Genomic DNA, 24,902 nt, shown 5'->3' with positions numbered 1-24,902 from the left:
CAGCCTTTTCCTCTGCATATTTTTATCTTTTAGTCGAAGACCCTGTGCCATTCCATCAGCCCATTTCCTTCAACCCCACCTGGAGTCACACAGCAGGGAGTATCAGTCTCACCTCTCCCTACCAGCCAGCCTCTCCCTGCCAGCCAGCCTCTCCCTACCAGCCTGCCTCTCCCTACCAGCCAGCCTCTCCCTACCACCCAGCCTCTCCCTACCAGCCTGCCTCTCCCTACCAGCCAGCCTCTCCCTACCACCCAGCCTCTCCCTACCAGCCTGCCTCTCCCTACCAGCTTGCCTCTCCCTACCACCCAGCTTCTCCCTACCAGCCAGCCTCTCCCTACCACCCAGCCTCTCCCTACCACCCAGCCTCTCCCTACCACCCAGCCTCTCCCTACCAGCCTGCCTCTTCCTACCACCCAGCCTCTCCCTACCACCCAGCCTCTCCCTACCACCCAGCCTCTCCCTACCAGCCTGCCTCTCCCTACCAGCCTGCCTGTCCCTACCACCCAGCCTCTCCCTACCACCCAGCCTCTCCCTACCACCCAGCCTCTCCCTGTGACACCAGAGCTCACCAGGCCTGGATCTGTAACACATTCTGGAAATGCTCCAGGAGAAATCAGTTCAAGCTCCAAAGAGGACTCACATCCAGGTATCTTCACCACTTATCCACAAGCATCATCTCAGAACACATCTGATCAGGTAAATATGAGAAATTGAAGTCACAATTTGGGTACCCTTGTGATCCTGAAAAGGCACTTTTACTCTTTCCTTCTAATATGGTGACGTTTCACGAAAATGACGCTAGGAAGGAGCTGGGTTCAGCCTTTCCCCCTGAGCAGAACCTAAGAATGCCTGACAGATGATGGGACGTAGGGCAGGCTGCCCCAGAATGTGCCACTGTGACCTGTGGATTATTTCAAGCTGAAGATGATTAAGGTCCAACAGACTCAAGAAGAGCTTTTTATCTCCCTCTTAAATGCATAAAATAAATTAGATAGGGCGCCCATACCAGGAAGAGAGCTATTGCAAAGATAACTTTTCTTCCATTGCACGGCAAGCATTTGTTTACCAGACCTTTCCTCTTCCCATCTTCCTGTGAACAGTCTTCCTCCCCTTTGATGTCCCAGACCCATACCCCTGTCTCCTCACTCAGGATGCCTATTGGACCAGCCAAAGAACCTGGAAGGGAGGAAGGGAAAAATATTCCTCCCCAGTAGACAAACTTATATCCTAATTAAAAGCAAAAACAAGTTTATACACATTTCAGGATTTAATGTCTTCATATTAATTAATATTACATTTAGTGCTTTAAATGAGGAGGAAGCTTTATTCGTCTGCCCCACTTTTTCAGCAGCAGCAAACCCTTCTGACAACTCCTTCTCCTCACCATCTCAACTCTCCTTTTATTTTTCTTGCCTCTTTCCCACAAATCTAAAAAAAAGGGCAAAGCCGTTGTGACAGTGTTGACTGAAGAAAATCATCCTGCTTCTACCCATTTTTTTTTTAAACATAAGCTCTATTTACATGCAAGCTGACATTTCTCAGCTAAAGAATAGTCCTGTTTACTCTGGATCTGCTTTCAGGGGTAATGGAAACTAGATGTTCACTGTTGTCTCTGTTGGCATTGTATTCCACTGGGGAGAAACTGACCTACAGTAGTTTCAACAAAGACTTTTTGTTTTCCTTAAATAAAGGGAAATCTGAAATGTAGACTATCCAAAAGAGCCTACAGATAAATGACTAGAAATATTAAGAGAGTTTAGCAGTGTTGCTGAATACCAGATTACTATACTGAAGCTAATTGTATTTTTACAGATCAGTAACATTCAGTTAGAAATGTAGATATAAAGAAAAAAGATATAATAGCCAAGTACCTGGGAGTACATCTTACCAAAGATGTATAAAACTTCCATGGAGACAACTATAAAGTTTTATTAAGAGCCATTAAAGAAAGGCTAAGTAAATGGTGACATCTACCATGATTCAGCCCGGGTTATATGTTCTGCTCTAAAATAGCAAATAAGGCATCCTCACTGACCTTCCTGGCAAAAGCTGGAACGGCATTAAATAAGACCAACCTGCACTAGCAAATGTCCAGTTGGATGGCAACTGTGTCTCACTCATATCTTCATTCCTGCTATTTACACGTCAGTCCTCAAGTATAAAAACTGAAATTGGATGGTCATCAGTTCTAAGATCACTCTGTAACCGATCCAAGCTCCTGTAAACCCTGTGCATCAGGAGTAACCCTGTTCAATTGTGTGGTCCGTGGGGGCAGGACCATAACTGAATTTACGTGCTCTAATTCCTGAGCCTGGCAGCACACAGTAGGCATTTAGTAAAGATTTATTGAATGCGACTGAGTTAAGCTATCAGTGGGGTATTCTCTGGCAGTTGGACTAAGTCATTGGCATAAACACAGATTAGCTCAGGATTGGGCTTCCAGTTCCAAAGCAATGACCTCTTGAGCCTTGGGGCCATGTCCAGTGGTCTGGGTTTGTTTTCTCAGGTTTTCTGCCTCCCACCTCCTGCCATGTGGTATTTCAAGTACTTCCTTCTTGAACATGAACCCTTGAATTGAGGGACATAAACAAGGTGGGAAACTTGAGGGGTTTAATATACTTCAGAATAGAAAAGTTTGTTTTGATTTCCAGTTGTCGCTCACTTTTGATCATGACATGAGACTTAAACTTATTCTTATAAATATTATTTCCAGATTCATTTGTCCTTGGAGCAGTCATTGTATAACCTGGTTATCCATTCTCTCTACTGTATGAAAGAGGTGAAAATAAATTCTATCCATTTGCAGAACAGCTTGCAAAAGTAATAACTGTTATGGAGAGCCTATGATTCATAAAGTTTGTAATGATATCAAAGGTCAACTCTTGTTAAAACAGTGGCTCAAACTACAAACGTGTGGTAATTTTATGTAAATAACTTTGATAAAATCCTTTGTTCCCAATAGGTCATAGATGAGATAACAAGGAACTTCAGTAAAGCAATTCTTGATTTGCAAGCTCACGACAAACCACAGAAAGCTTGTGAGGTCCTCGAGAAACTGGCAGCCTTTATCCCAGGATTTTCTGAGTCAGCTCAGGTAAGCGGAGGTGGGGGGGGATGGCATGAAGAAGAGGAAAATGAAAAAGAGGAAAAGAATAATAAAATAGGAAATATATCATGTGGAGAGTGCACCCTGTGCAGAAGTTAGCGTTATAAAACTACTTTATAGAGATTCAAGTAACAGCAAGATTGTAAATACATTGATCAGTAGTGACATTCTCACATATGCTGTGTTTGTTTTCTTTTGTCCGTTTATCAGGTTACTGCCTTTCTGATACGTTTGTTAGGAGAAATCATGGGGGACAAAAATAGGTCCACTTCTTGCCTTGAAGATGAACAGCCTTGAAGCAGGCGTCAAAAATCCGTCCCCCGATATTTGTATTTGTTGCAACCATATTTGCCAGTGTTACTTCCCCATAACTATTCATGCCTCTTTCTGCTCCTTACACATTAGTAAAATAAGGTGGTAGGGTTAGTGAGAATTTTAATTTCCTTTTTTCCATTTCCTGTATTTTCAGATATTTTGCTATAGCAATCTGGGTTCATTTATTTGGACTTTTTAATTACAGCAATAATACATGCTCCTTATTCAAAAATCTGAACAAAGCATATAAAGTAAAAAGCAGAAGCCCTTACCATCTTGTTCCTTCTTGCCAATCCCATTCTCTAGGTGTAATCACTGTTATTAGTTTATTCTTAATTTGCTATGCGTAACCCTCCAGACTTCTTTCTGTACACACACGTTTGTTGTTTTGTGTTAACAAAAATGGGGTTAAATTACACAATTTTTTTCTGCTCCTTTGTTTTTTTACTTAATACTGTGTCATGGATATCTTTTCATGGCAGTACACAGACATGAACTCACTATTCTTCGTGTTCATTTGAGTATTTTTCGTTTGTCTACTCTTGCAAGCATCATGTCCACAGGCGTCTATGTACCTGCATCTTTGAGTACTTATGCAAATATTCCTATGGGAAAGAGAGCTAGAAATAGAATTGATGGGCTTGTAAATTTTTAATCGATGACAAAATTGCCCTCCTAAAAAGGCACTATTTTACATTCCCACCAACCACTTCCTCACACTCTCACTTTTGCCAATTTCAAAGGCAAGAAAAGAAAGAAAAGCATTTTATTGATCACTAAAGAGGTCGAACATCATTTTATATATTTATTGGCCATTTTTATTTGTCTTCTGAATTACTTCTATATATCCTTCATTCATTTTTCCCCCTTGGGTTTTTTAGTCATTTTCTTATTTGTTGGTAAGAGAGCTTTATTATTGATGTTTTTGTTACATATGTTGCTATATGTTGCCCTATCTTTTTAACTTTGTTTTTTTCTTTTATGTTGCAGAGGTTTTTAACACATGTAACTTTGAAAAAACATTTCAAAACAAAAAGTTGTAAGTGCAGTAGATATTCACTAAATATCTGTCAGCTGGCTTCACCTATTTTGACCTGTTTTACTTGCAAACAACCCACAGAAAGCAGAGTTGGTGTTTTCTGTTTCATTTAGAAATCCTCCATGATCTTTCTTTTTAGTCTATCTTGAATACTTTTGGGGCCCTAAATATAAAAGGATAGTCTACTGAGTATTTCAGTCAGTGTTGCTCTTTTCCTCAGCACTCTTTTTTTTTGCTTAGTTGTGTTAATTAGATTTTTGATCCACTTATCACTCAAAAAGGGTTATTGTCCATTTCCTTAGAATAACCTGAAACAGGCATCCTCCCCATAAGTAACATGTAACAATATATGTTCCCTCCCTGCCAGGTTGTATATTGCTTCTTATACATGTATCTATTCTTTATGCATTTTTGTATGTGTAAACTGAATCACTTTGTTGTATGCCTGAAACTAATGCAACATTGTTTTTTGTTTTTTAAAGCTCATTATTGGAATATAATTGCTTTACACTGTTGTACCAATTTTTGAGGTATACCGAAGTGAATCAGCTATATTTACGCATATATCCCCATATCCCCTCCCTCCCACGACTCCCTCCCACCCTCCCTGTCCTGGCTCTCTAAGTCATCACCCATCATCGAGTTGGTCTCCCTATATTATGCAGGAACTTCCCACGAGCTATTTTACATGTGGTAGTATATACATGTCAGTGCTACTCTCTCACTTAGCCATACTCTGATATAAAATAAAAAGTTTAAAAAATGTATTTGAAATGTGTAAAGAACACAGAACTCCTTATGAGAAGAACACACATTTAAAGCAGTCGTAAGCAGGGACTTCCCTGGTAGTCTACTGGTTAAGACTGCACTTCCATGCAGGGAGCTCAGGTTCAATCCCTGGTCAGCGAACTAAGATCCCACATGCCACATGGACAAAAATAAATTAATTAAAAATAAAAATAAAATAAAAGCAGTCGTAAGCAGTTCAGGGATGTGTGTTTGCTTTCTAAAATTCCAGGTCAGTGTCATTGACACCCTCACGGACCTGAATGAGCAGCTGCCGCAGAGCCCATTTCTGAACAGCAGCAGCCTGAGCTCCAGAATGCCTGTGACTGTGTGCCTCTTCCACTCCCTCAGCAACATGATGAAAGCTGGGGGAGCAAGCTGGCAAGGACCCAAGCGCGGCATTGAGCAGGTCGGTGCAGCATGTGCTGGTGGCCACTCCATTCAGAGACATGTTCATCTTGACAGGTTAGGTATCACACAGCCTCTCCCTAGACCTCTAGAGAACCCAGCTACGTAGGCACCACTGAGGAGACCACTCTGTCAAGCCTGCTCCGGAATCTTCCTCTCTACCCTGCTGGTGAGCCGAGACCACCTAGTGCTGAAATCCAGTGAAGAGAATTCAGTGAAGTGTTTAGTACATGATAAACACTCCACTAAATAAGTTATACTTACTATTCACGTGGAAAGATGTTCAACATCACTAGTCACTAGGAAAGTGCAAATCAAACCACCATGAGATCCCACGTGACACCCAGGAAGGCAGACAGTAACAGGTGTTGTCAAGGAGGCAGAGAAACTGGAACACTCATACGTTGTTGGATTGTAAAATGATGATACAGCCGCTTTGGGAAAAGAGTTTGACAGCTCTTCAAAATGTTAAAGATAGAATTACCATGAGGCCTAGCCATTCCACTCCTTGGTACAAACCCACATGGGTCCACACAAAAACCTGTACATTCATGTTCACAGCAGCATTATTCAAATAGTCAGATAGCCAAAAAGTGGAAACAGTGCAGGTGTCCGCTATCGGATGAATGGATATGTTAAATGTGGTATGTCCTTATGATGGAATATTATTTGGAAACAGAAAGGAATGAAGTACTGATACAAGCTACAACATGGATGAACCTTGAGAACACTATGCTAAGTGAAAGAAGCCAAACATAAAAGACCATATATTATGATTCCATTCATATGAAATGTCCAGAAGAGGCAAATCTATTGACACAGAAAGCAGATTAGTAGTTGCCTAGGGTGGGGGTGGGGGGCAAGGAGGTGTTGGGGACAGGAGAATGGACTGACTGCTACTGGGTTTTGAGTTTATTTTAGGGAAGATGAAAATGTTCTAAAATTAGCTGGTAGTGATAGTACCATAACCCTGTGAATATACTAAAAAACATTGAATAAATGGGTGAATTGTATGAGTGAATTTCATTGCAAAAACTGTTTTTTGAAAAAAACATTTGTCATAAACAGGTCTAGGGCAGCTTATATCATGGGGCAAAGAAATATTTCCCTGGGTGGCCCTCTTGGTTGATACAAGGATGAGGAGTCTTCAGCCAGACTGCAAGTGCTTTCCATAGGTCCTTCCAATGAATGTCACCTTTCGTTACGTCACTGTCAAGATCCTTGTCCCCTTTCCAGCCCTCCAAACTGATGTTTCACGAACACAATACACTTGAGGTTACACAAGTCACCTGGTATTTCAGGTAGAAAATACACTGAAAATGTCTGTGCTGAGCATCGGGAGAATTCAGGAAGCATTTCTACAGCAGAATCGGCGTTCTGAGTCCACAGTGACTCTGACCTCTTCCGCTGCTACCCTGATGCTGAGCAGGTAACAGGAGGAAGGAGCGGGCAGAGTTTCATTTTAGGCTTTTGGTCTTTAGAGAATACACAGAAGTTGATTTCTGTTTAACTTCTTTTTCATTAGGCAAAACATATCAACTTTGCCTCTGAGCTCTTACACCCTCGGTTCCCCAGCACCTGTGAGGTTAGGGTTTCCGTCAGCATCAGCCTTGGAGCAGCTCTTGAATAAACACCCAGGAGTTAATGTCCAAGTGAGTGTGAAATTGATTCTGATCAGGATGAACATGGGGCGTGATGGGTGTAGGCATTTGGGTGAATGTGTAAGCTGACCAGACCGAATGAGAGAAGGTCATATGCCGGTAATTTTTGTTTCACGCTGGCAGGAATGGAGGCCTCTTAAAAATGACCCACTATAGAGGCTAGAAATATTAACAGACTTCTACATTTAACTAAGCTTCTGGGTTAAGATTTAAATTGATCTGAACTCTTCACTGTTTATACAAAGCTGGAAATCTCTGAATAATCATTGACCCAGTATACCAAGCTAGTCATATCAGTATATTTCATTTCTTTCAGCAGTTACGTAACAAACAGAAAGATTGTTGCCTTATCCTGGAGAGCAGAATCCTTACTTCCTAGTAAAATGAATCCTCCAGGTATAAAGATGTAAAAAAATAATAATAATTCTCAGAGGGTCACAAGTAAGACTCATCTTTCACTAACTAATTCTTCCTCATATGATGTTATAATGAGAAATATTATTTAAAATATTAACAAGAGGAAATCCCAACATTTACTTTATATTATCTGATACTTTATTACTTATCAGGATGTTGTTTATAAATATTTCAGCAGTTGATGAAACTGGAGTGTTCTTGTCTCCAGGTAACAGGACTAGCTTTCAATCCCTTCAGAGATTTTGACAACAAGAAGATTGTAGGAAGCATCGGAAGTGTGTTACTAAGCTCTGATCATAAACTGCTCCCAGTCCATGATTTAATGGAGGATATCGAGGTATGACTTGATTATTAAGGAATAAAATAGAAGGGAATAGCAATTTCTGGAGAACAGATGGAAGTATGCAACAACTTGAAGGAAATTATTTTAGATTATGGGCGTGCCATTGTTTTGTTATTCATGTCATTATTTAGGAACTTCTGTAAAGAAACCTACCTTACCCTTAGGAGAAGGTGTGTTAGGTCTGAGACTGTGTACTCTCCCTTAACCCTTGGCACTGCTCACATTCACAGAGGAAGACCTAGCAAGTTCCATTCCATTATCACTAAGAAGGAGACTGAAAGGCATCAATGGATGGACCATCTTAGACTTGAAGATTGATGAACTGTCTCTTATTCTTCTAGATTGTGCTCTGGAGAAATAGGAGCATGGAAACTCATCCCACCAGCCTCAACGTGAGCACAGACTGTTTTGCTATCGCAGTGAACATCACTTCCCTGGAGAAATCCCTGTTAGTGTACGTAGAGCCTGTAAGCCCCCTCTCAGTGACGCTCTACCTGGGGTTCCAGCACCAGCCTAACAACACACACTTCCACTTGAACCTCTCCCTGCCAAAGGAGAAAGTGTCACAGGAAGGTAAACCCCAACCAGATGTCAGAAACTTACTTTAAAATGCATGTTTTTCTTTTCCTTTTAACTTTTTATTTTGAGATAATTGTAGATTCACACACAATTATAAAAAGTAAAACACAGAGATCTCACATACCTTCCACCTGGTTTCCCCTGATGGTAACATCTTGCGTAACTGTAGTGCAGTGTCACAATCGGGAAGTGACACTGACACAATGCATTGATCTTACTTGGATTTCACCAGTTTTATAAGCGCTCTTGTAATCACTTTTTCAGTGACTCTTCCTGTTAAGCAAAGCTGCAGAGACAGCAGCTCCCACTGCTGGGCTGCCAGCTACAACTTCTGTCTGCATTACCAGCAAGCTCTGGGCTGATTCAGAATGTGTACTTTGTCCTTTTTACTGATCTTAGCAATAATATCATGTCATTTGGAGCTGGAAGGGATCTTAGAGATCCTTTGGTCCAGATTTTGTGTTTGAGAGTTGAGAAAACTGGATTGGGTGGCCTGCCTTAGCTCTTAGCAGCCACCTAAGGGACAGAGACGGGGCCTGACAGTGGGCCTCTGGCGTGCAGACCAGGGCTCTCTCCCTGGAACCCCTCTGTGCCTGCCCTTGTGGTGCCCTTGGGTTTCTTTCCTTACCTAGGTCTTCCAGCTACTCATTTTGATGTGTGATTATTTAATTTTTCTGAAACTCATAATGCATTCTAATTCATTAGACCTACATCTTATTTATCAAAAGCATATGATTTTTTTTTTTTTTTACTGGAACAGGAGTCATCTGAAACCCCCGACTATATCACCAGTCATTTTCTTTAAAACCATGTGTGATGCCAGGCTGATCATTTCCCCATTTGTAAAAGAAAATAATGATAATAACAGACCCTTCTGAAGAAAGGTTCTAATGGTATTTTTGTCCCTTTTGCAATGCAGCTAAGCGCTCTTGTTTGTTCTCAGATGAGGCGTATACATGGGTGCTGACTCCAGAGCGCCTTCAGTATGGGGTCGGCACCTACTACATAACGGCCGTGTTGAGTAGAAGCACGGAGGGTGCTCAGTGGACGCCCGCCCTGTTCTCAGTGGTCACGGCCGTCACCCAGTGTTATTTCTGGGACGGCAGCAACAGCACGTGGAGGAGCCGTGGATGCCAGGTCAGAAGCTGCCCACTTCTGCCTCTGCCCTGCCTCAGCTGGCAGGAAACGCAGGGCTCTGTCATCTCGTTTGAGGCGGCCCAGGAAGAAAAAGCATCAGAAGGGAGATAAATCAGCCTGGATAAGAGGAGGAGGCATGTGTGTAGTGGGCCGCAAGAGCATGTTTCTTTGGCGCAGGCTTGTGCTTTAGATCTGCCTTTTCTTTCCCAAGCATTAGTCCAGGGTGAATCTGGCAATCTACATAAAGTAAGACAAGTGGTATAAGAAAGCTGATCAACTCTACAAGTACTAAATATGTGGTGGGTAACATGAGGCAGACTTTTTGCTACGTAAAGGAGAACTTCTATCACTTCTCGACCTTCTGGCTAAGGTCAAGTATAGTGTCTGTTTTTACCAGTTTAATATCTGATACAGCCTCTATCCAAGGACAGTACAGCAAATGGATTTTTGGAGCAGGGAGTTGTAATAGGACCTTGCTCCATCCACTTTAAAAAAAAAGGAAAAAAGAACTTTTGTACTTTAAGCTAGCAGATCTGTGTACATTCCAGGCCAGGTGGGGACAGAAGTTCACTCCTGTAACCACCACCTCCTTGCAGGTGTCTGACCTCTCTAAAAGGGTTGCATTCATTTTCACACTAGTGATCCTGTGAGATCCTCTCTGATTTAAATCCTAGTTCATGTGTACAAAGAATGTGCTGTAAGGGTCTGAAAATCCTGAGGCAGCTCTTCTTAAAAGATCTGAGAGAGTGTCATCCAGATTGAGAAGAGAAGGAAAGACGATTCCCTGGAAGGCTTCCTCATGATTCATGCAAACCCTCAGCCTGGGAGCTTGTTAAAATGTGGATTCTGTTGCAGTAAATTGGGGCAGGCCTGAGAGTCTGCCTTCTGACAAGCTCCCAGTGCTGCTTGTCAGGGAAACCCCCGCAGAGTAGCAAGGTGAGGAAGCTTTTCTCCTCTCCCAACAGTGACCCACTGATTGTAAAAGTCATCAGGACCTTCCCTGCCTCCTTGAAACCTTTGTTGCTTGGACTGCATGAAAGTATCAGAGCTCGGTGCTGGATGAGAATTCCTCCAAGGGCCAAATGTAGACTGGGCAACCAGACCTTAATTAACCGTGTGCCGTGGAAGGAAGTCGGTCAACATGACAGCATTTTAGACTTTTCATATGCAAAATCAAATGTGGAGTTGGTACCTTCCATTCATTTACTTAGTGACATTTTAAAAGATGTTTTTTATAATGAAATGTTAGAACATATGAAATGTTATAGGAAATAATATGCCCATCAGTTGTCCCAGTTTATGCTAGCACCAACAGAGAATAAGCTATTGGACCTGCTTTTCCAAATCTAAATGCCTGTGTTTGTTTAACGTGTGTCCCTTCCTTAGCACGCCAGCCAATTAGAATCAATGTCTTCACTGTTCCAGGTTGGGCCACAGAGCACACTTTTGAGGACACAGTGCCTCTGTAACCACCTGACCTACTTTGGCAGCGATTTCTTCATTGTGCCTCGGACAGTAAATGTGGAAGACGCAGTTGAGCTGTTCCTCCGCATGCCCAGCAACCCCGTCGGGGTGTCCCTGCTGGCCAGCCTTGTCGGAGTCTACATGCTCATATTTGTGTGGGCTTGGAGAAAGGACCAAGCAGATATGCAGAAGGTGATGAGACTTTGATTCCAAAATCTTTACCACGATGTCTTGAGTATGTTGAACAGGATGGAGGAGAAAAAACCAAAAACCCTTCATCAGAAGAGGCAGGTCGCATGTACTTGGTAGTGTAGAAATTCAAGTAGGGCTTCTCTTAAATTTCTCTTCATATCTACTGTCTCAAGGCCCAGGGACTTAACTCTTTATCGCCACTTTTTTTTCTTTTAGCCAAGGTTGAATCATCATATGATTCATTTAGGTCGGGAATAAGCCAAAAGAAAACACCCAGAGAACTTAACTATAATCAAATGCAACTTTATCTCACTTAACGCATTGGATATGAAAGTTATGTGTAAGTCAAGTTATAATTGAATGTAATGGCAACATATAGGAAACCTGTAAGGAATCTTTTTTTTTTCTTTTTTTTTGAAACAAAAACATCCTTTGATGACCACTTCTTTCTAGTTTCTATTCTATGTCTTGCTTATTCTTATATTTTCCTACATATGGAAAATCTGGAATACACAAAGTATCCGTTTCTTTATGGCTGTGGGTCTGGAATAACCATTTCTAGTAAATAAAAATACAAGACACAGTTAAATTTGAATTTCAAATAAAGTGATGCATCTTTAGTATTACCCCAAATTATTCATCATTTGTCTGAAATTTACATTTAACTGGGTGTCCTATATGTTATCTGGTAATCCTTTCTGAGTGGATGGGAGGTGGAGAGATTTAGAGGCCCAAGACCCGATCAGTTGATTCTGTGAATATTTGGTCTTAGAGACATAAACCCTGGACTTTCAGCCCTTATTCCCCCCTTCTGTCACTTAACTTAGGTCTGCTGATCTGTTTATCTTCTCCCCACACTTCACCCTTGCTGTCCACAGAGCTGCCAAAGCTGCTGCAGTGCCTCCTGTTTCTAGCTGGAGGGCGCAGAGGGCTATACTAAGTGAAGATCTGTTCGTTTTCTTGGTTCTGCTTTTGCCTGCAGGTGAAGGTCACTGTCCTGGCTGATAATGACCCCAGCTCTCAATTCCACTACCTTATTGAGGTCTCCACGGGCTATCGAAGAAGGGCCGCTACAACAGCTAACGTTAGTGAAATAAATGTTCCTGGTTCATTGCTTGGTGTTTTCTGCCGCCTGAGGTACACTCTGACTTGGGGATGTCCCGGCGTCTAGTCGTCCTGTACAAGGGTCCCGGAGAGTGGATCTTTCCTGGTTCTAAACTGTACACCTGAAGAGCCCTCTATGGTTATCTAAGACCCCAAGACTTCATCTAGGTGCAGTCTTCTCTGTCTTTCTCCTTAGAGATAAACCAAAAAAATCACGTTACCGCTTCCTGTGTTGTATCTCCCCTTGTCGCGTTTTAGGTGGTCATCACCCTTTATGGGTCAGAGGGGCGGAGCGAGCCCCATCACCTCTGTGACTCCCAGAAGGCAGTCTTTGAACGAGGGGGGCTGGATGTCTTCCTCCTGGGCACTCCGTCCTCCCTGGGGGAGTTACACAGCCTGCGGCTCTGGCATGACGATGCTGGCATCAGCCCTTCTTGGTAAGTAGCTGTGTCAGGCTGGCGTGTAGCGTCTTCTCTGTGGATCTGTAGCATCCTGGGGAAGGGCCTGCATGGCTTCACAATAAGTAACTATAATGCTTTGGGGCAAATAGTAACAAATGACTGTTAGATTTTAATTTCAGAGCTGTTTACAAAGAAGAAACCCTGGAAAGAAATATGGAAAATTAACAATAGGATTTTTATGGGTGGTAGAATGATAGTTTTTTTCCATTAAATGTTGTCATGATGGTGAACAGCAAGTATTAACAGTGAAATATTGCCCCAAAGTACCATAAGTTAAAAGTATCTCCAAATATGAAAATTATCTTCAAAGTTGTAAGTTTAATAAATGACTATATGCTGAATATTCTTTGGGTCAAAACGAAGCGCTTAAGGAGAGGGGGAGGAATGGAATTACGATGAGGGATGTGCCTCGGGAGTTAGAGAAACAGTCAGTGGTGAGTGTGCGCACCAGCCCTGTGCTAGGTCCAGATGATTCTGCATCTTCCTTCAGCAGCACTCTGAGAATTAGGAGAGGTAGGTGGAGAAAGTAGATCATAAAAATTAATTAAAGATGAAGATTATTGGTTTGTTGAGAATAGGAAAATAGAAGGCAATGAAGTCAAAGATCTCAGGCCCAGGTAGTCAAGAGAGTCAGTTGCTGAATATTGCCCACCTGAAAAGACTATGCAGCCTGGCTGAAATAGTTAGCAAAAGAGGTCCTTCCTAGGAATTCCCTGGTTGTCCAGTGGTTAGGACTCCACACTTTCACTGCCAAGGGCCCAGGTTCAATCCCTGGTTGGGGAACTAAAATCCCATCCCACAAGCCATGTAGCACAGCCAGAAAAATAAGTTAGAAAAAAAAAGTCCTTCCCTGCTAGGCTAGATACACCAACCACTAGGCCAGGACAGCCCGATGATTTGCTTGCTGCTTCCATTCTGTTCAGGCATCTACAAAAGAGTTTGTACACTATCATTCCACTTTCTTCTATAAAGGCAAATAATGTATAATAAGCACTTAAAAGATAGCATCATTAATCATCAGGAAATGCAAATTAAAACCACAGTGACAGCACTAGACACCCACCAGAACGACTAAAAATGTATGACAAAACCAGGATTGGGTGAGATTGGGGAGCAATTAGAGCTCTCACACACCTTTGGCGGGATATAAAATGGTACAGCCGCAGTGGAGAACAGTCTGGCAGTTTCTTGTAAGGTTAAACATAGTCACCATGTGACTCAGAAATTCCACTCCTAGTTATTTACCCAAGATTAATGAACATATATGTCCATTCCAAGACTTACACACACATGTTCATAGCAGCTTTATGAATAACGGCCCTAAACTGGAAACAACACAGATGCCCATCAGGTGAATGAATAAGCAAATGTTAGTGTGTTGATTCAGTGGAGCACTTCTCATGAGCAGTCTGCTGAGACACAGCAACGGGGATGCAGCTCAGAAAACAGAGCAGAAGAAAAAGAAGACACAGAAGGATACACATTGTGTGATTCCACGTATATGAACTTCTAAAAACAGGAAATGAACCTGTAGAGACGGCAGATCGTTGGTAAGCAGGAGCCAAGGGTGAGCCTGAGAGGGGCTGGGCTGACTGGAAAAGGCACAAGGCAACTTTTCAGGGTGATGGTGGTGCTCACTACACAGGTGTATACATTTGTCAAAACGCATTGAACTACATTTTAAATGGGTGCCTTTTATCATATGTAAATTATACCACAACAAAGTTGATTTGTTTTTTAAGCTGGTTTTTTTTTTTTTTTTTTTTTGGCTGTGTTTGGTCATCGTTGCACATGGGCTTTCTCTAGTTGCTACTAGAGTAGCAGAGGCTACTCTTTGTTGTGGTGTGCAGGCTTCTCATTGCGATGGCTTCTCTTGTTGCAGAGCACAGGCTCTAGGCGCGCGGGCTTCAGTAGTTGCAGCACATGGGCTCAGTAGTTGTGGCTTGTGGGCTCTAGGGTGCGAGGGTTTCAGTAGTTGTGGTGTGTGGGCTCAGTAGTTGTGGCACACAGGCTTGGGCTTAGTTGCTCCAGGGTATGTGGGATCTTCCTGGACCAGGGATCAACCCCATGTCCCCTGCATTGGCAGGTGGATTCTTAACCACTGTGCTACCAGGGAAGTCCCAAAGTTGATTTTTTTTTTTTTTTTAAAGTATGTGTGTAGGAAAAGGTCTAGAGCTATATACACTAAATTATTACCAATAGTTATTGCTGGGTAGTAGGATTATGAATTTTTAAGTTTTTCTTCAGGGTACCTTTAGGTATTTCCAAAATTTTTAACAATGAACGTGTATTATAAGTATTGGAAGTACATTTTTTAATTTAAATAGCTGTCTCTCTTAGAGGAAACACTTAAAGGAATTCACACCTATATAATAGTTTCCACTTTTCTTACTAACTCTTATCACTGGTTTATATCAATTTAATTTTATATGTAGTCTTTAATTATAATATTTTTTTTAACTCATAATGACTTTTTGCTCCTCAGGGATAAAGATGATGTCTTATACATATTTGTACTCTCAACAGCTCCTACAGTGCCAAAATTATAGTAGAACTCAATAAATGTTTGTTACAATTCTCAGAATTACCCGTTATTTGTTACAATTAAATTCTCAGAATTACCCTTTCTCCTCTAGAGCTTCATATCAGCTTGTTATTAAGGCTCTTTTGAAGACTTCCTTTAGTCACAATTTGCTTTTCTTTTTTTAATTGCAAAAGTAATAGGTGTTTGAATGTAAAAAACCTTGGAAAACACAGAAAAGCAAAAGAACTACCCACCCCCAATAAAAAACAGACTGCCAGAATTTTTTCTTAGGATATAACAGTGCTTTCTGTATCTTTCTACTGGTCATAACTGAATGCATCAACTAGATTTTTCTAACACACACAGTAGATTCTCTCTGTTTCTCCTCTGTATGAAAGAATAAGAGAATAAAAGCACAAAAAACCCATGTCTAGTTTCTCACCAATCAGAAAATGAATATTTTCTCCTTTTTTATACTTTGCTCTTAAATGAAAGCTTTAACAGTAGCCAGGTTTAAATCAAATGCAACTTAGTCACCTGTGATTTTATAAACTGCCTCAGTAAGATAGTCCCAGAAATATTTTAACTTTAAAGCAATCTGTACTCCTCACACAGAAAATAATTTCCAACTAAAAATAAACAAGAACTTTGACCAGAGAGATTTGAATGGTTTCATATAGAGTCTTGGGGAAGTAGCATCCTTATAGTAAAGGAGGAGATTAGCTGACTAGGTGCAAGATGAAGTCAAACAGGCTGAACAATTAGGGGTTCCTGGAGACAAGTTTGTTGATGGTTGAAATTAGGGGAAAAGGTAGACACATGGTAAAACTGTGGTTGGAAAGAGAATGAAATTTCAGGGCCTATGGCTCTGAAGCCAAGATGAAGCCACAGACCCAAATAGGACAGGTCATTAATATAAACATTAAAGACCACTCCCCACCCTATCCCCCATTTATTCCCCCTCAGACCCTGGTGATGAAAGATGAAGGTGGATGGGATACTTACAGAGGTGGCAGGACACTGTCCCATGTGGAACAAGAAAACTTAAGGACTATAAACACATACCAAACTATTCCTAGGTTATGGAAGTCTGCATTCTCGTGTTTAGTACATGAACTCCCTTAGAGGTTGGGAAGGAGAAAATGGGATCAGCTCTGGCTTCTTTCTTTAGTTCTTGCCCCATGATGAAACAGAATCCATTTACTTGGACACTGATTGTCAATGAAAGATCATTTCTTTTTTAAATTAATTTTTATTACAGTATAATTGACATACAGCTTTATATAAGCTTCACGTCTACAACATAATGATTTGATGTTTGTAAATATTGTGAAATAATCACCACCGTAAGTCTAGTTAACAACCATCACCAAACATAGTTACAGAATTTTTCTTGTGCTGAGAGCTAAGATCTACTATCATAGCAGCTTTCAGATATGCAATACAAAATTATTAACTATAGTCACCATGCTGTACATTATATCCCCATGACTTGTTTGTTTTATAACTGGAAGTTTGTACCTTTTGACTCCCTTCACCTCGTTCACCCCCCACCCAACCTCTGGCAACCACTAATCTGTTCTCTGTAGTATCTATGAGCTTGGTTTTGGTTTTTTGTTTGTGTTTTGTTTTGCTTTGTTTTTACGTTCTGCATATGATTGAGATCGTATGGTATTGTCTTTCTTCGTCTGACTTACTTCACTTAGCATAATGCCCTGTATTCATGTTGTCACAGATGGCAAAATTTCATTCTTTTTTATGGCTAAATGATACTCTGTCGTACATATACCACATTTTCTTTATCCATTCAGCCATGGATGGACATTTAGGTTGTTTCTGTAAGATTACATCTTATTACAGCAACTGATTCGTGCCCGCCTCCCTAACATGATTATCGTTATTTTACTGTAGGTATGTAAACCAAGTAATTGTCACCGACACTGCAGGTAGAAGGAAATGGCACTTCCTGTGCAATTGTTGGCTGGCTGTGGACCTTGGAGGCTGTGAGCGTGACCGAGTCTTCATACCCGTCTCAAAGAAGGAGCTCTTTTCCTTTAGGTACTGTTGAGAAATGATGGTGTGCACATGTCTCTGAGGCTGTTAATTTTCTTCATTCTTTTTTCTTTCTGTTCCCCAGACAAGATGATTTCAATTGACCTACCTTCAAGTTTGCTGATTCTTTCTCCTGCCTGCTCACATCTGTTGTTGAGGGTCTAGTGGATTTTTCGCTTCACGTATTGTATTTTTCAGCTGCAGACTTTTTTTTTTCCCAGCTGCAGACTTTCTGTTTGGTTGTTTTTAAAAATTATTTCTGTATCTTCATTGATACTCTCTATTTAGCAAGACATCATTCTCATTTACTTTCCTTTAGTTCTTTGATATGATTTCCTTTAGTTCTTTGAACATATTTAAAATAGCTGATTTGAAATCTATGTCTAGTAAACCCAGTATTTTGGCTCCCTCAGCAACAATCTATTGACTGTGGGGTGTCCGGGGAGGGGTGTGTCTGTGTGTATGTGAGAGAGAGAGACTTTCTTGTTTCTTTTCATGTCTTGTGATCCTCTGTTGAAAACTGGATATTTTAAATAATAGAATGTGGTAACTCTGAAGATCAGATTTCCTTCCCCTCCCCCAGTATTTGTTGTTCTTAGTGTTGTTGTTCAGTGTCTATTTCGAACTAATTCTGTAAAGTCTGAATTCTTTGTAATGTGTGAAAACTGAAGTTTCTACTCAGTTTAGTGGTCAGCTAATAACTAAACAGAGACTTCTTTTTTTTAATATAAATTTATTTTTGGCTGTGTTGGGTCTTTCTCTAGTTGAGGCGAGTGGGGGCTACTCTTCTTTGTGGTGTGCAGACTTCTCACTGCGGTGGCTTTTCTTGTTGTGGAACATGGGCTCTAGGCTTGTGGGCTTCAGTAGTTGTGGCACATGGACTCAGTAGTTGTGGCTCAAGGGCTTAGTTGCTCCACAATATGTGGGATCTTCCTGGACCAGGGAACCTGTGTCCCCTGCATTGACAGGCAGATTCTTTTTTTTTTTTTTCAGATCTTTATTGGAATATAATTGCTTTACAATGTTGTGCCAATATCTACTCTACAGCAAGGTGAATCAGCTGTATTTATACATATACCTCCATATCTCCTCCCTCTTGAGCCTCCTTCCCACCCTCCTATCCACCCCTCTAGGTCATCACGAATCATCGAGTTGATCTCCCTGTGTTATGCAGCAGCTTCCCACAAGCTCTCTGTTTTACATTTGGTAGTGTATATATGTCAGTGCTACTCTCTCACTTCATCCCAGCTTCCCCTTCCCACCCTGTGTCCTCAAGTCCATTTTATACATCTATGTCTTTATTCTTGCCCTGCCACTGGGTTCATCAGTACTGTTTTTTTAGATTCCATATATATGTGTTAGCATACGGTATTTGTTTTTCTCTTTCTGACTTACTTCACTCTGTATGACAGACTCTAGGTCCATCCACCTCAAGGTCCATCCACCTCACTGCAAATAACTCAATTTCGTTCCTTTTTGTGGCATGCATGTTGTGCCATGCCTTCAGCACTCAGCAAAACAACTGACAGCTCTGTCTTAGCCTTCACTTCCTGCTTGTTGAGAGCTTCAGGGTCATCTGGGGTGAAAGTGTGGGGCCTTCTCAGGTATTTCCTAAGCATGCACACAGCCCTGGGCATGCATGTGGCCTTCTAGATTCCCAGAACTGTGTCAGAACTTTTCAAAACTCCTGTGGACTTCTCATTTTCTGGCTTTTTCATTTAAGCTTTTTGGTGAGCCTGTTGTTCACCTACCATATCAGGCATCTGTGAAGTTAAACAATCACCTCTGAATATTTTTGACAGTGCTGTCCTCAGGGAAAAAGCACTTTTCACTGGATGAGCCTCCAGTCACGTCAAATAAGGACAGCCTTGCAAGTGGAGTTTTCCAGGGAACTATCAGACAAATCAAATAACAACAGTTCTCTGGGAAAGGAGGCTTTCAAGGAGCTCCGATCCCATTCTGCTCCCTCTAGTGACTGCCAGACTGCTGGTTTTCAGTGATTGAATGTTGTTGGTTTTCAAGGTTACAATGGAGCTAGAGAAAAGGAGATAGGAAAATAGGGCAAGTTAAAATGCCACAGAATTCACTGTTCTTACTGATATTTAGCCATTTTTCTTGAGTAAACACTCTCAGGTTGCTACAAACCCTTGGTTATTTACCTGAATTCTGAAAATTTTGATACTGGCTTTTTAAGAGTGTTTTATCATTGCTTTTATGGAGGAATTTTCAGAGGTCTTTACTCCACTCTTTCCACTGACCCAATTGTATTTAGACAATTTACTACTTATAGCAATAGCAGCAGCCAGAGCAATATTTTGTGTCAGTTCCCAGATTCTACAGGGTGATGTGATGAGAGCCAGATGCAGTAGAGATGCACATGCAGTAGAGATGCATCACAGAAGAGGAACCCCAAGATTAGGAGACTCTGATCTGATATACGAGCTGCCAGAAAAGCTGCCTATGCTTCCCTGTAGAATGAGACATTATCTTTTTTTTTTAATATTTATTTATTTATTTTGGTTGTGTCAGGTCTTAGTTGCGGCACATAGGATCTTTGTTGCATGTGGGATGCAAATCTAGTTCCCTAACCAGGCATTGAACCTGGGCTTCCCGTTGGAAGCTCAGAGTCTTAGCCGCTGGACCACCAGGGAAATCCGGACATTATCTTCATTAGCATGGAACGTAGGCAAATCTCTCAAGGGACAAGAAGAAGGAATTTCTATCTTTATTACCTTAGAATATCTCTGGGGAGCAGGATGTCTCTGTCTTTACAATCTGGAAATGTAAATAAATTGGCTCCAAAGAGAGTTCCTGACTCTGTTTTCAGAGCTATCTGTTTATACGAAGATATTTGAAAAGAAAGTCCAAGAGCAAGCAGAGTTTTTATTAATGCCTAAATGTGAAGCGTTCATGGAGAATTGCCTTCCAACACTGCCTGTTGTTATGTCAGTCTAGCTGTCATTCTTCTAAAGTATGTTGTCTTTTCTCTTTTTAATATTTTCTCTTTATCCTTGATGTTCCAAATTTTACCATAATTCTTTTCACTGTGGATTTACTTTTTTATCCAGTTTGATACTCAGAATGTACTTTAAAAATTTTTATTATGGTAAAATATAACATAAAATGTACTTTTGATATGCAGAATCATGTCTTCACTTTGCAAAAATTCTCAGATGTCACTTCGGAAAAATTGCTCCTCTGACATTCCTTTACTATATGCTGGAGCCTCTCAAACTATCCTCCGTGTTTTTAAGCCATTCTTGTGTGCATCTCTTTTTTTGTCTCTCTGTGATGCATTCTGGGTGAATTCTTTCATACTGCATTTCAGTTCACTAATTTTCTCTTTAACCAGGTCCCGTTCTCCCAATTTTTTTGTTTTGAGGACCATATTTTTCAGTTTCAGGATTTCTAATTTATTTCTTTGTTTTTCATAATATTTTTATTCTTTTAAAGTGAACATTATTCCTGTACTTGTATCTCTGAGCAACCTGAAATACTTAAAGTCTTTGTCAGGCTGTCCCACAAAATTAATTTCTTCTGGACTGAATTATTGATTGTGTTGGCTGCCTTTCTCAGCATTAAGTTTCTTTATGTGTTTAGGAGTTTGAGGTTGTAGGTTGGTTTCATTTCTAAATCTCAATCTCTCTCTCTCTCTCCCCACACATCCCTGACTCGTACTTTTTTGCTGTTTTCATCCAACCCTTCATATCACCAGTTCTTATTATATTATACCTTTTTGGAGCTCCTATTCCTCAGTGAAATTAATGAAACCAGATCTATTGCACATCTTGTCATGAGCCAGTGGATCTCTTGGCTTAATTCCTGATCATGCGGCTGTCCATTTTCACCCAAATCCCTACCTATAAATGTGTAGTCCTGAGGCAGTTTGTTGTTCAGAATTCTTCCATGAGCTCCAGCCTCAACCCTGGCTTCAGGCAGTGAAGTTGGCTTTACTCTCCCTTTCCCGCACTCCATGGGAACTCTATGGGAGTTCCAGTTCCTCTATAGGAATCAAACTTTGACTTGTGTATGCCTTCTTCCAGACCTGAGCTCAGAATTCTGTGGGTTCTTCCCCACTTACCATCTTGTTTCTCCTTCCATTCCTCTTTATTTTATTTTTAAGCCCAGTGAATACTTTGGGTTATTTCTTTTTATATCATATTTCTAGTTCCTTTTGGAGTAGAGAAGGCACTCCAAGTAGAAATTTACCGAACTATCTTGAGCAGAAGCTTAATGCAAACTTTCCAAGAGTAAAAGATGTAACGAAACTCTGATAATGCTAAAGCAAGTTTTTAGTTTTAAAATCTCATACAATAAAATTACCTTATCCTCAAAAATTTTTTACCCTAAAATAACAAAAAAAATAATCGTATCACCATGTCATCTGAATGCTTCTTCACAGAGGTGTTGAACAGTGGCTGAGTTGTTGCTGGTGTAGCTTGCTGCCTGGCAAAACACATCTTAGACTACGGCACTTCCAGAATGAAATCTCACGCCTTTCTTGTTCTAATTTATCTTGTTAGACACCTGTTCTCCTCCATGATTGTAGAAAAGTTCACCCAGGATTGTCTGTGGCTCTCAGTAGCAACTCGACATCCCTGGAACCAGTTTACAAGAGTCCAGCGGCTCACCTGCTTCATGACCCTCCTTCTGTGCAACATGGTCATCAATGTCATGTTCTGGAAGATGAACGGCACCACTGCCAAGAGAGATGTGCAAGCTGTGGGTGAGCCCTGATGTGTGCTGTTTGTGGCACATAGTCCTTTGACTATACTCTACTCTCCTTCCTCCCAAAGTTAGAAACAGAATCACGATGTCCCTTCTTTTTTCCTCTGCTCCCCTCACATAAGAATACTCATTTAATTCTCTTTTTTTAATGTATGTATTTATTTATTCATTTAGGCTGCGCTGGGTCTTAGTTGTGGCATGCAAACTCTTAGTTGTGGCATGCATGCAGGATGTAGTTCCAAGACCAGGGATTGAACCCAGGCCCCCTGCATTGGGAGCGCAGAGTCTTACCCACTGGACCACCAGTGACGTCCCTCATTTAATTCTCTTAAATGAGAATACTCATTTATTCTAGCATTAGAGTACACATTTTCTCACTGATCTCATTCATTAATAAATGAGATGGCCTTAGGAACACGTCAGGGTCCTTACTGCCACAATAACTTGCTGTCCTTCGATAATCATAGTTAAATTGCTAAGTAAATACTTAAACCTGGGAGAGGAATGCCTTGGAGGTGGTTTTAATTGTTGAGGACGAGGGTTGATGCCATGCTTTCTTTCAGTGGGCCCACTTGCTGTGACCTGGCCTGAACTGCTCATCAGCATCCAAACTGCTGTCATCCTTTTCCCCATCAATCTTGTGATTGGGCGGCTTTTCCCGTTGATTCAACCACAGGAACCTCTGCCTCTCCTTGCTCCCATCCAGGCCTCCTGCCCCTCAGATGCTTCTTTCAAGCCTCTCTCTCTCATGGAGGTAGTTGAGGTAGGCTTGGTATCACCTTTTACAGGTAAACGTCCTGCTCCCCTCCCCCATGTGGTGGAAAAGGTCAGTGGAAAGGATCTCCTGCAAGGCTCCCGAGGTCCTGTTAACCTTAATAGTTTTTCTCTAATTCCTGTCCCCTGAGTCATCATCCTGCCTCTAGTTTTTTCTCTTGATTGTGGAGTGTTCTGAGCACTGATGTGAGCGCAGAATGTACACCTCTGAAGGTGTTTTGGTTTTTGATGTTTGATCAAACTGTCTCTTCTTCTTTCATCCTAAATTCTCTTATAAAACTAGTTCTGAAGCTACTGTGAGCTGACTTCTTTCTGAAAAAGGAGAGAGAAGTGAAAAATTGAGCATATGCCCCTCCAAGTAGAGAAACAGCCTTACCATCATCTATAATTGCTACCCATCTGGGGTTTAATGTGAAACTGACTTTTCTCATCTTGGTTCTACATTCAGGAATTAAAGGAAACTGTGGGATTCCTGCTCAGGAGAAATATGTACCTACTCTCAGAGTGTGAACAGTCTTCATGGAGTTCTTACAACATTAACCAGCTGGTGAAGCTTTTATGCAGACTCGTTTGTTCTTACTTAGAGGGTCAAGGCTGGCACCAGCAAGCGGGACCCTGCTGGGCAAATGGTAAAGTTCAGTAAGTTTCAGTATCTAATCTTTTATCTGCCTCCCACTCCCTTGCACGCCTGGTACTTTCTTATTCATTCTTACCTCTCAGCATAACCAACAGGTTATGATACCACCTTCTGCTCGTTTTAATTTCTTTAAACTTCTAATATAGAGCTGATGGCTTTTGAGACAGTATATCTGGTCTTACAAAGTAAAGGATGAAGGAAAAATCCACCAAAAAAAATGTCCTCTGTCTCAGACCCCGGTATTTCATCTACTCTGTTGGGGGCTATTGAAACTTTCATTCTTTTTCTTCTGTGGAATGATGAAATTATGCAATTTATGGATTTTTAAATATAGTTTGGGCCTTCTAGGCACTTTTAGTTTACATGTACTGCAGCTCTGTTGAAAAAGCTCATTTAGCGTTAAATTTTTCTTTGATTCTATGTCAAGGTATAGAATTTTAGAAATTGTTGCAAATTCACCAGTGTGCTCAGAGAAGACAATAATTCTGTAGGTGTCGGGTCCAGTCTCCATTGACTGGGAAAGTTAACTTCATCATCTGTTCATGAATTGTTCATTTCTGTGAGGAATTAATATTTATTGGAATCTTCCACTTGTTCAAGTGTCCACCTGGAATGTATTTTCAGTGGTTCCTGAAAACCACCATCATTTCTGCGCTTACCTGCTCAGAGTTCTGCAGAGGCTCCAACCTCACTTAGGCACACTGGGTCCCACCCAGGCCGATCATCCTTGTGACTTCCTAGATGCAGTCACCCAACTGCAGAAACTCCAGGAACTCTTAGAAACACATATTCTTCCCACAGAGCAAAGGCCATCCAGGTAACGCATTGCACTGGACTGTCTGTATCACCTGTAATCTTCCTAACCTCACTCTCCGCTGTTGGCTGTGAGATTATTCCTTCAACTTCTGTTCCTAAGGGAGGCAACCAGTTTCCCCATCCTGAGCCCAGAAGAAGGGAAGCAGCCCATCTCTAATGGCCGGCTCAGATGGTTGACTTACTGCTTCTGGGTCCTTCTGGGTGTCACTAGCCTGGCCTCAGCCTTTTTTACAGCACTTTATAGCCTGGAACTGAACAGAGACCAAGCCACCAGCTGGGTTATTTCGATGATATTATCACTGCTTCAGAACATCTTCATCAGCCAGCCAATAAAGGTACGTGAGAAAGTCACACTGGCA

General features: G+C 41.3%; 1 protein-coding gene and 1 pseudogene across 4 annotated transcripts in view; both read left to right on the top strand.

The window, feature by feature from the left end:
• The window catches only part of PKD1L3 (polycystin 1 like 3, transient receptor potential channel interacting), a 75,051-nt gene that overhangs the window by 10,962 nt on the left and 39,187 nt on the right, over positions 1–24,902 (top strand). For 3 of the 4 annotated variants that reach the window (XM_057712900.1, XM_057712898.1, XM_057712902.1), the window contains exons 5-21: positions 34–696; positions 2,963–3,094; positions 5,479–5,655; positions 6,956–7,083; positions 7,180–7,306; positions 7,941–8,069; positions 8,417–8,648; positions 9,574–9,791; positions 11,217–11,447; positions 12,430–12,531; positions 12,810–12,988; positions 17,448–17,594; positions 22,112–22,314; positions 22,880–23,079; positions 23,539–23,719; positions 24,328–24,544; positions 24,644–24,878. In XM_057712900.1, coding sequence (XP_057568883.1) covers positions 34–696; positions 2,963–3,094; positions 5,479–5,655; positions 6,956–7,083; positions 7,180–7,306; positions 7,941–8,069; positions 8,417–8,648; positions 9,574–9,791; positions 11,217–11,447; positions 12,430–12,531; positions 12,810–12,988; positions 17,448–17,594; positions 22,112–22,314; positions 22,880–23,079; positions 23,539–23,719; positions 24,328–24,544; positions 24,644–24,878 — 3,501 coding nt within the window. The remainder of the gene's footprint in view (positions 1–33; positions 697–2,962; positions 3,095–5,478; positions 5,656–6,955; positions 7,084–7,179; positions 7,307–7,940; positions 8,070–8,416; positions 8,649–9,573; positions 9,792–11,216; positions 11,448–12,429; positions 12,532–12,809; positions 12,989–17,447; positions 17,595–22,111; positions 22,315–22,879; positions 23,080–23,538; positions 23,720–24,327; positions 24,545–24,643; positions 24,879–24,902) is intronic. The other variant, XM_057712899.1, reaches the window with a different exon arrangement.
• On the top strand, positions 10,137–10,314 carry LOC130839411 (U2 spliceosomal RNA; annotated as a pseudogene).

This window comes from Hippopotamus amphibius, chromosome 16 (assembly GCF_030028045.1).
Source record: "Hippopotamus amphibius kiboko isolate mHipAmp2 chromosome 16, mHipAmp2.hap2, whole genome shotgun sequence".
Classification (NCBI taxonomy): Eukaryota; Metazoa; Chordata; class Mammalia; order Artiodactyla; family Hippopotamidae; genus Hippopotamus; species Hippopotamus amphibius.
This window is presented reverse-complemented; position numbering and strand designations above follow the sequence as displayed.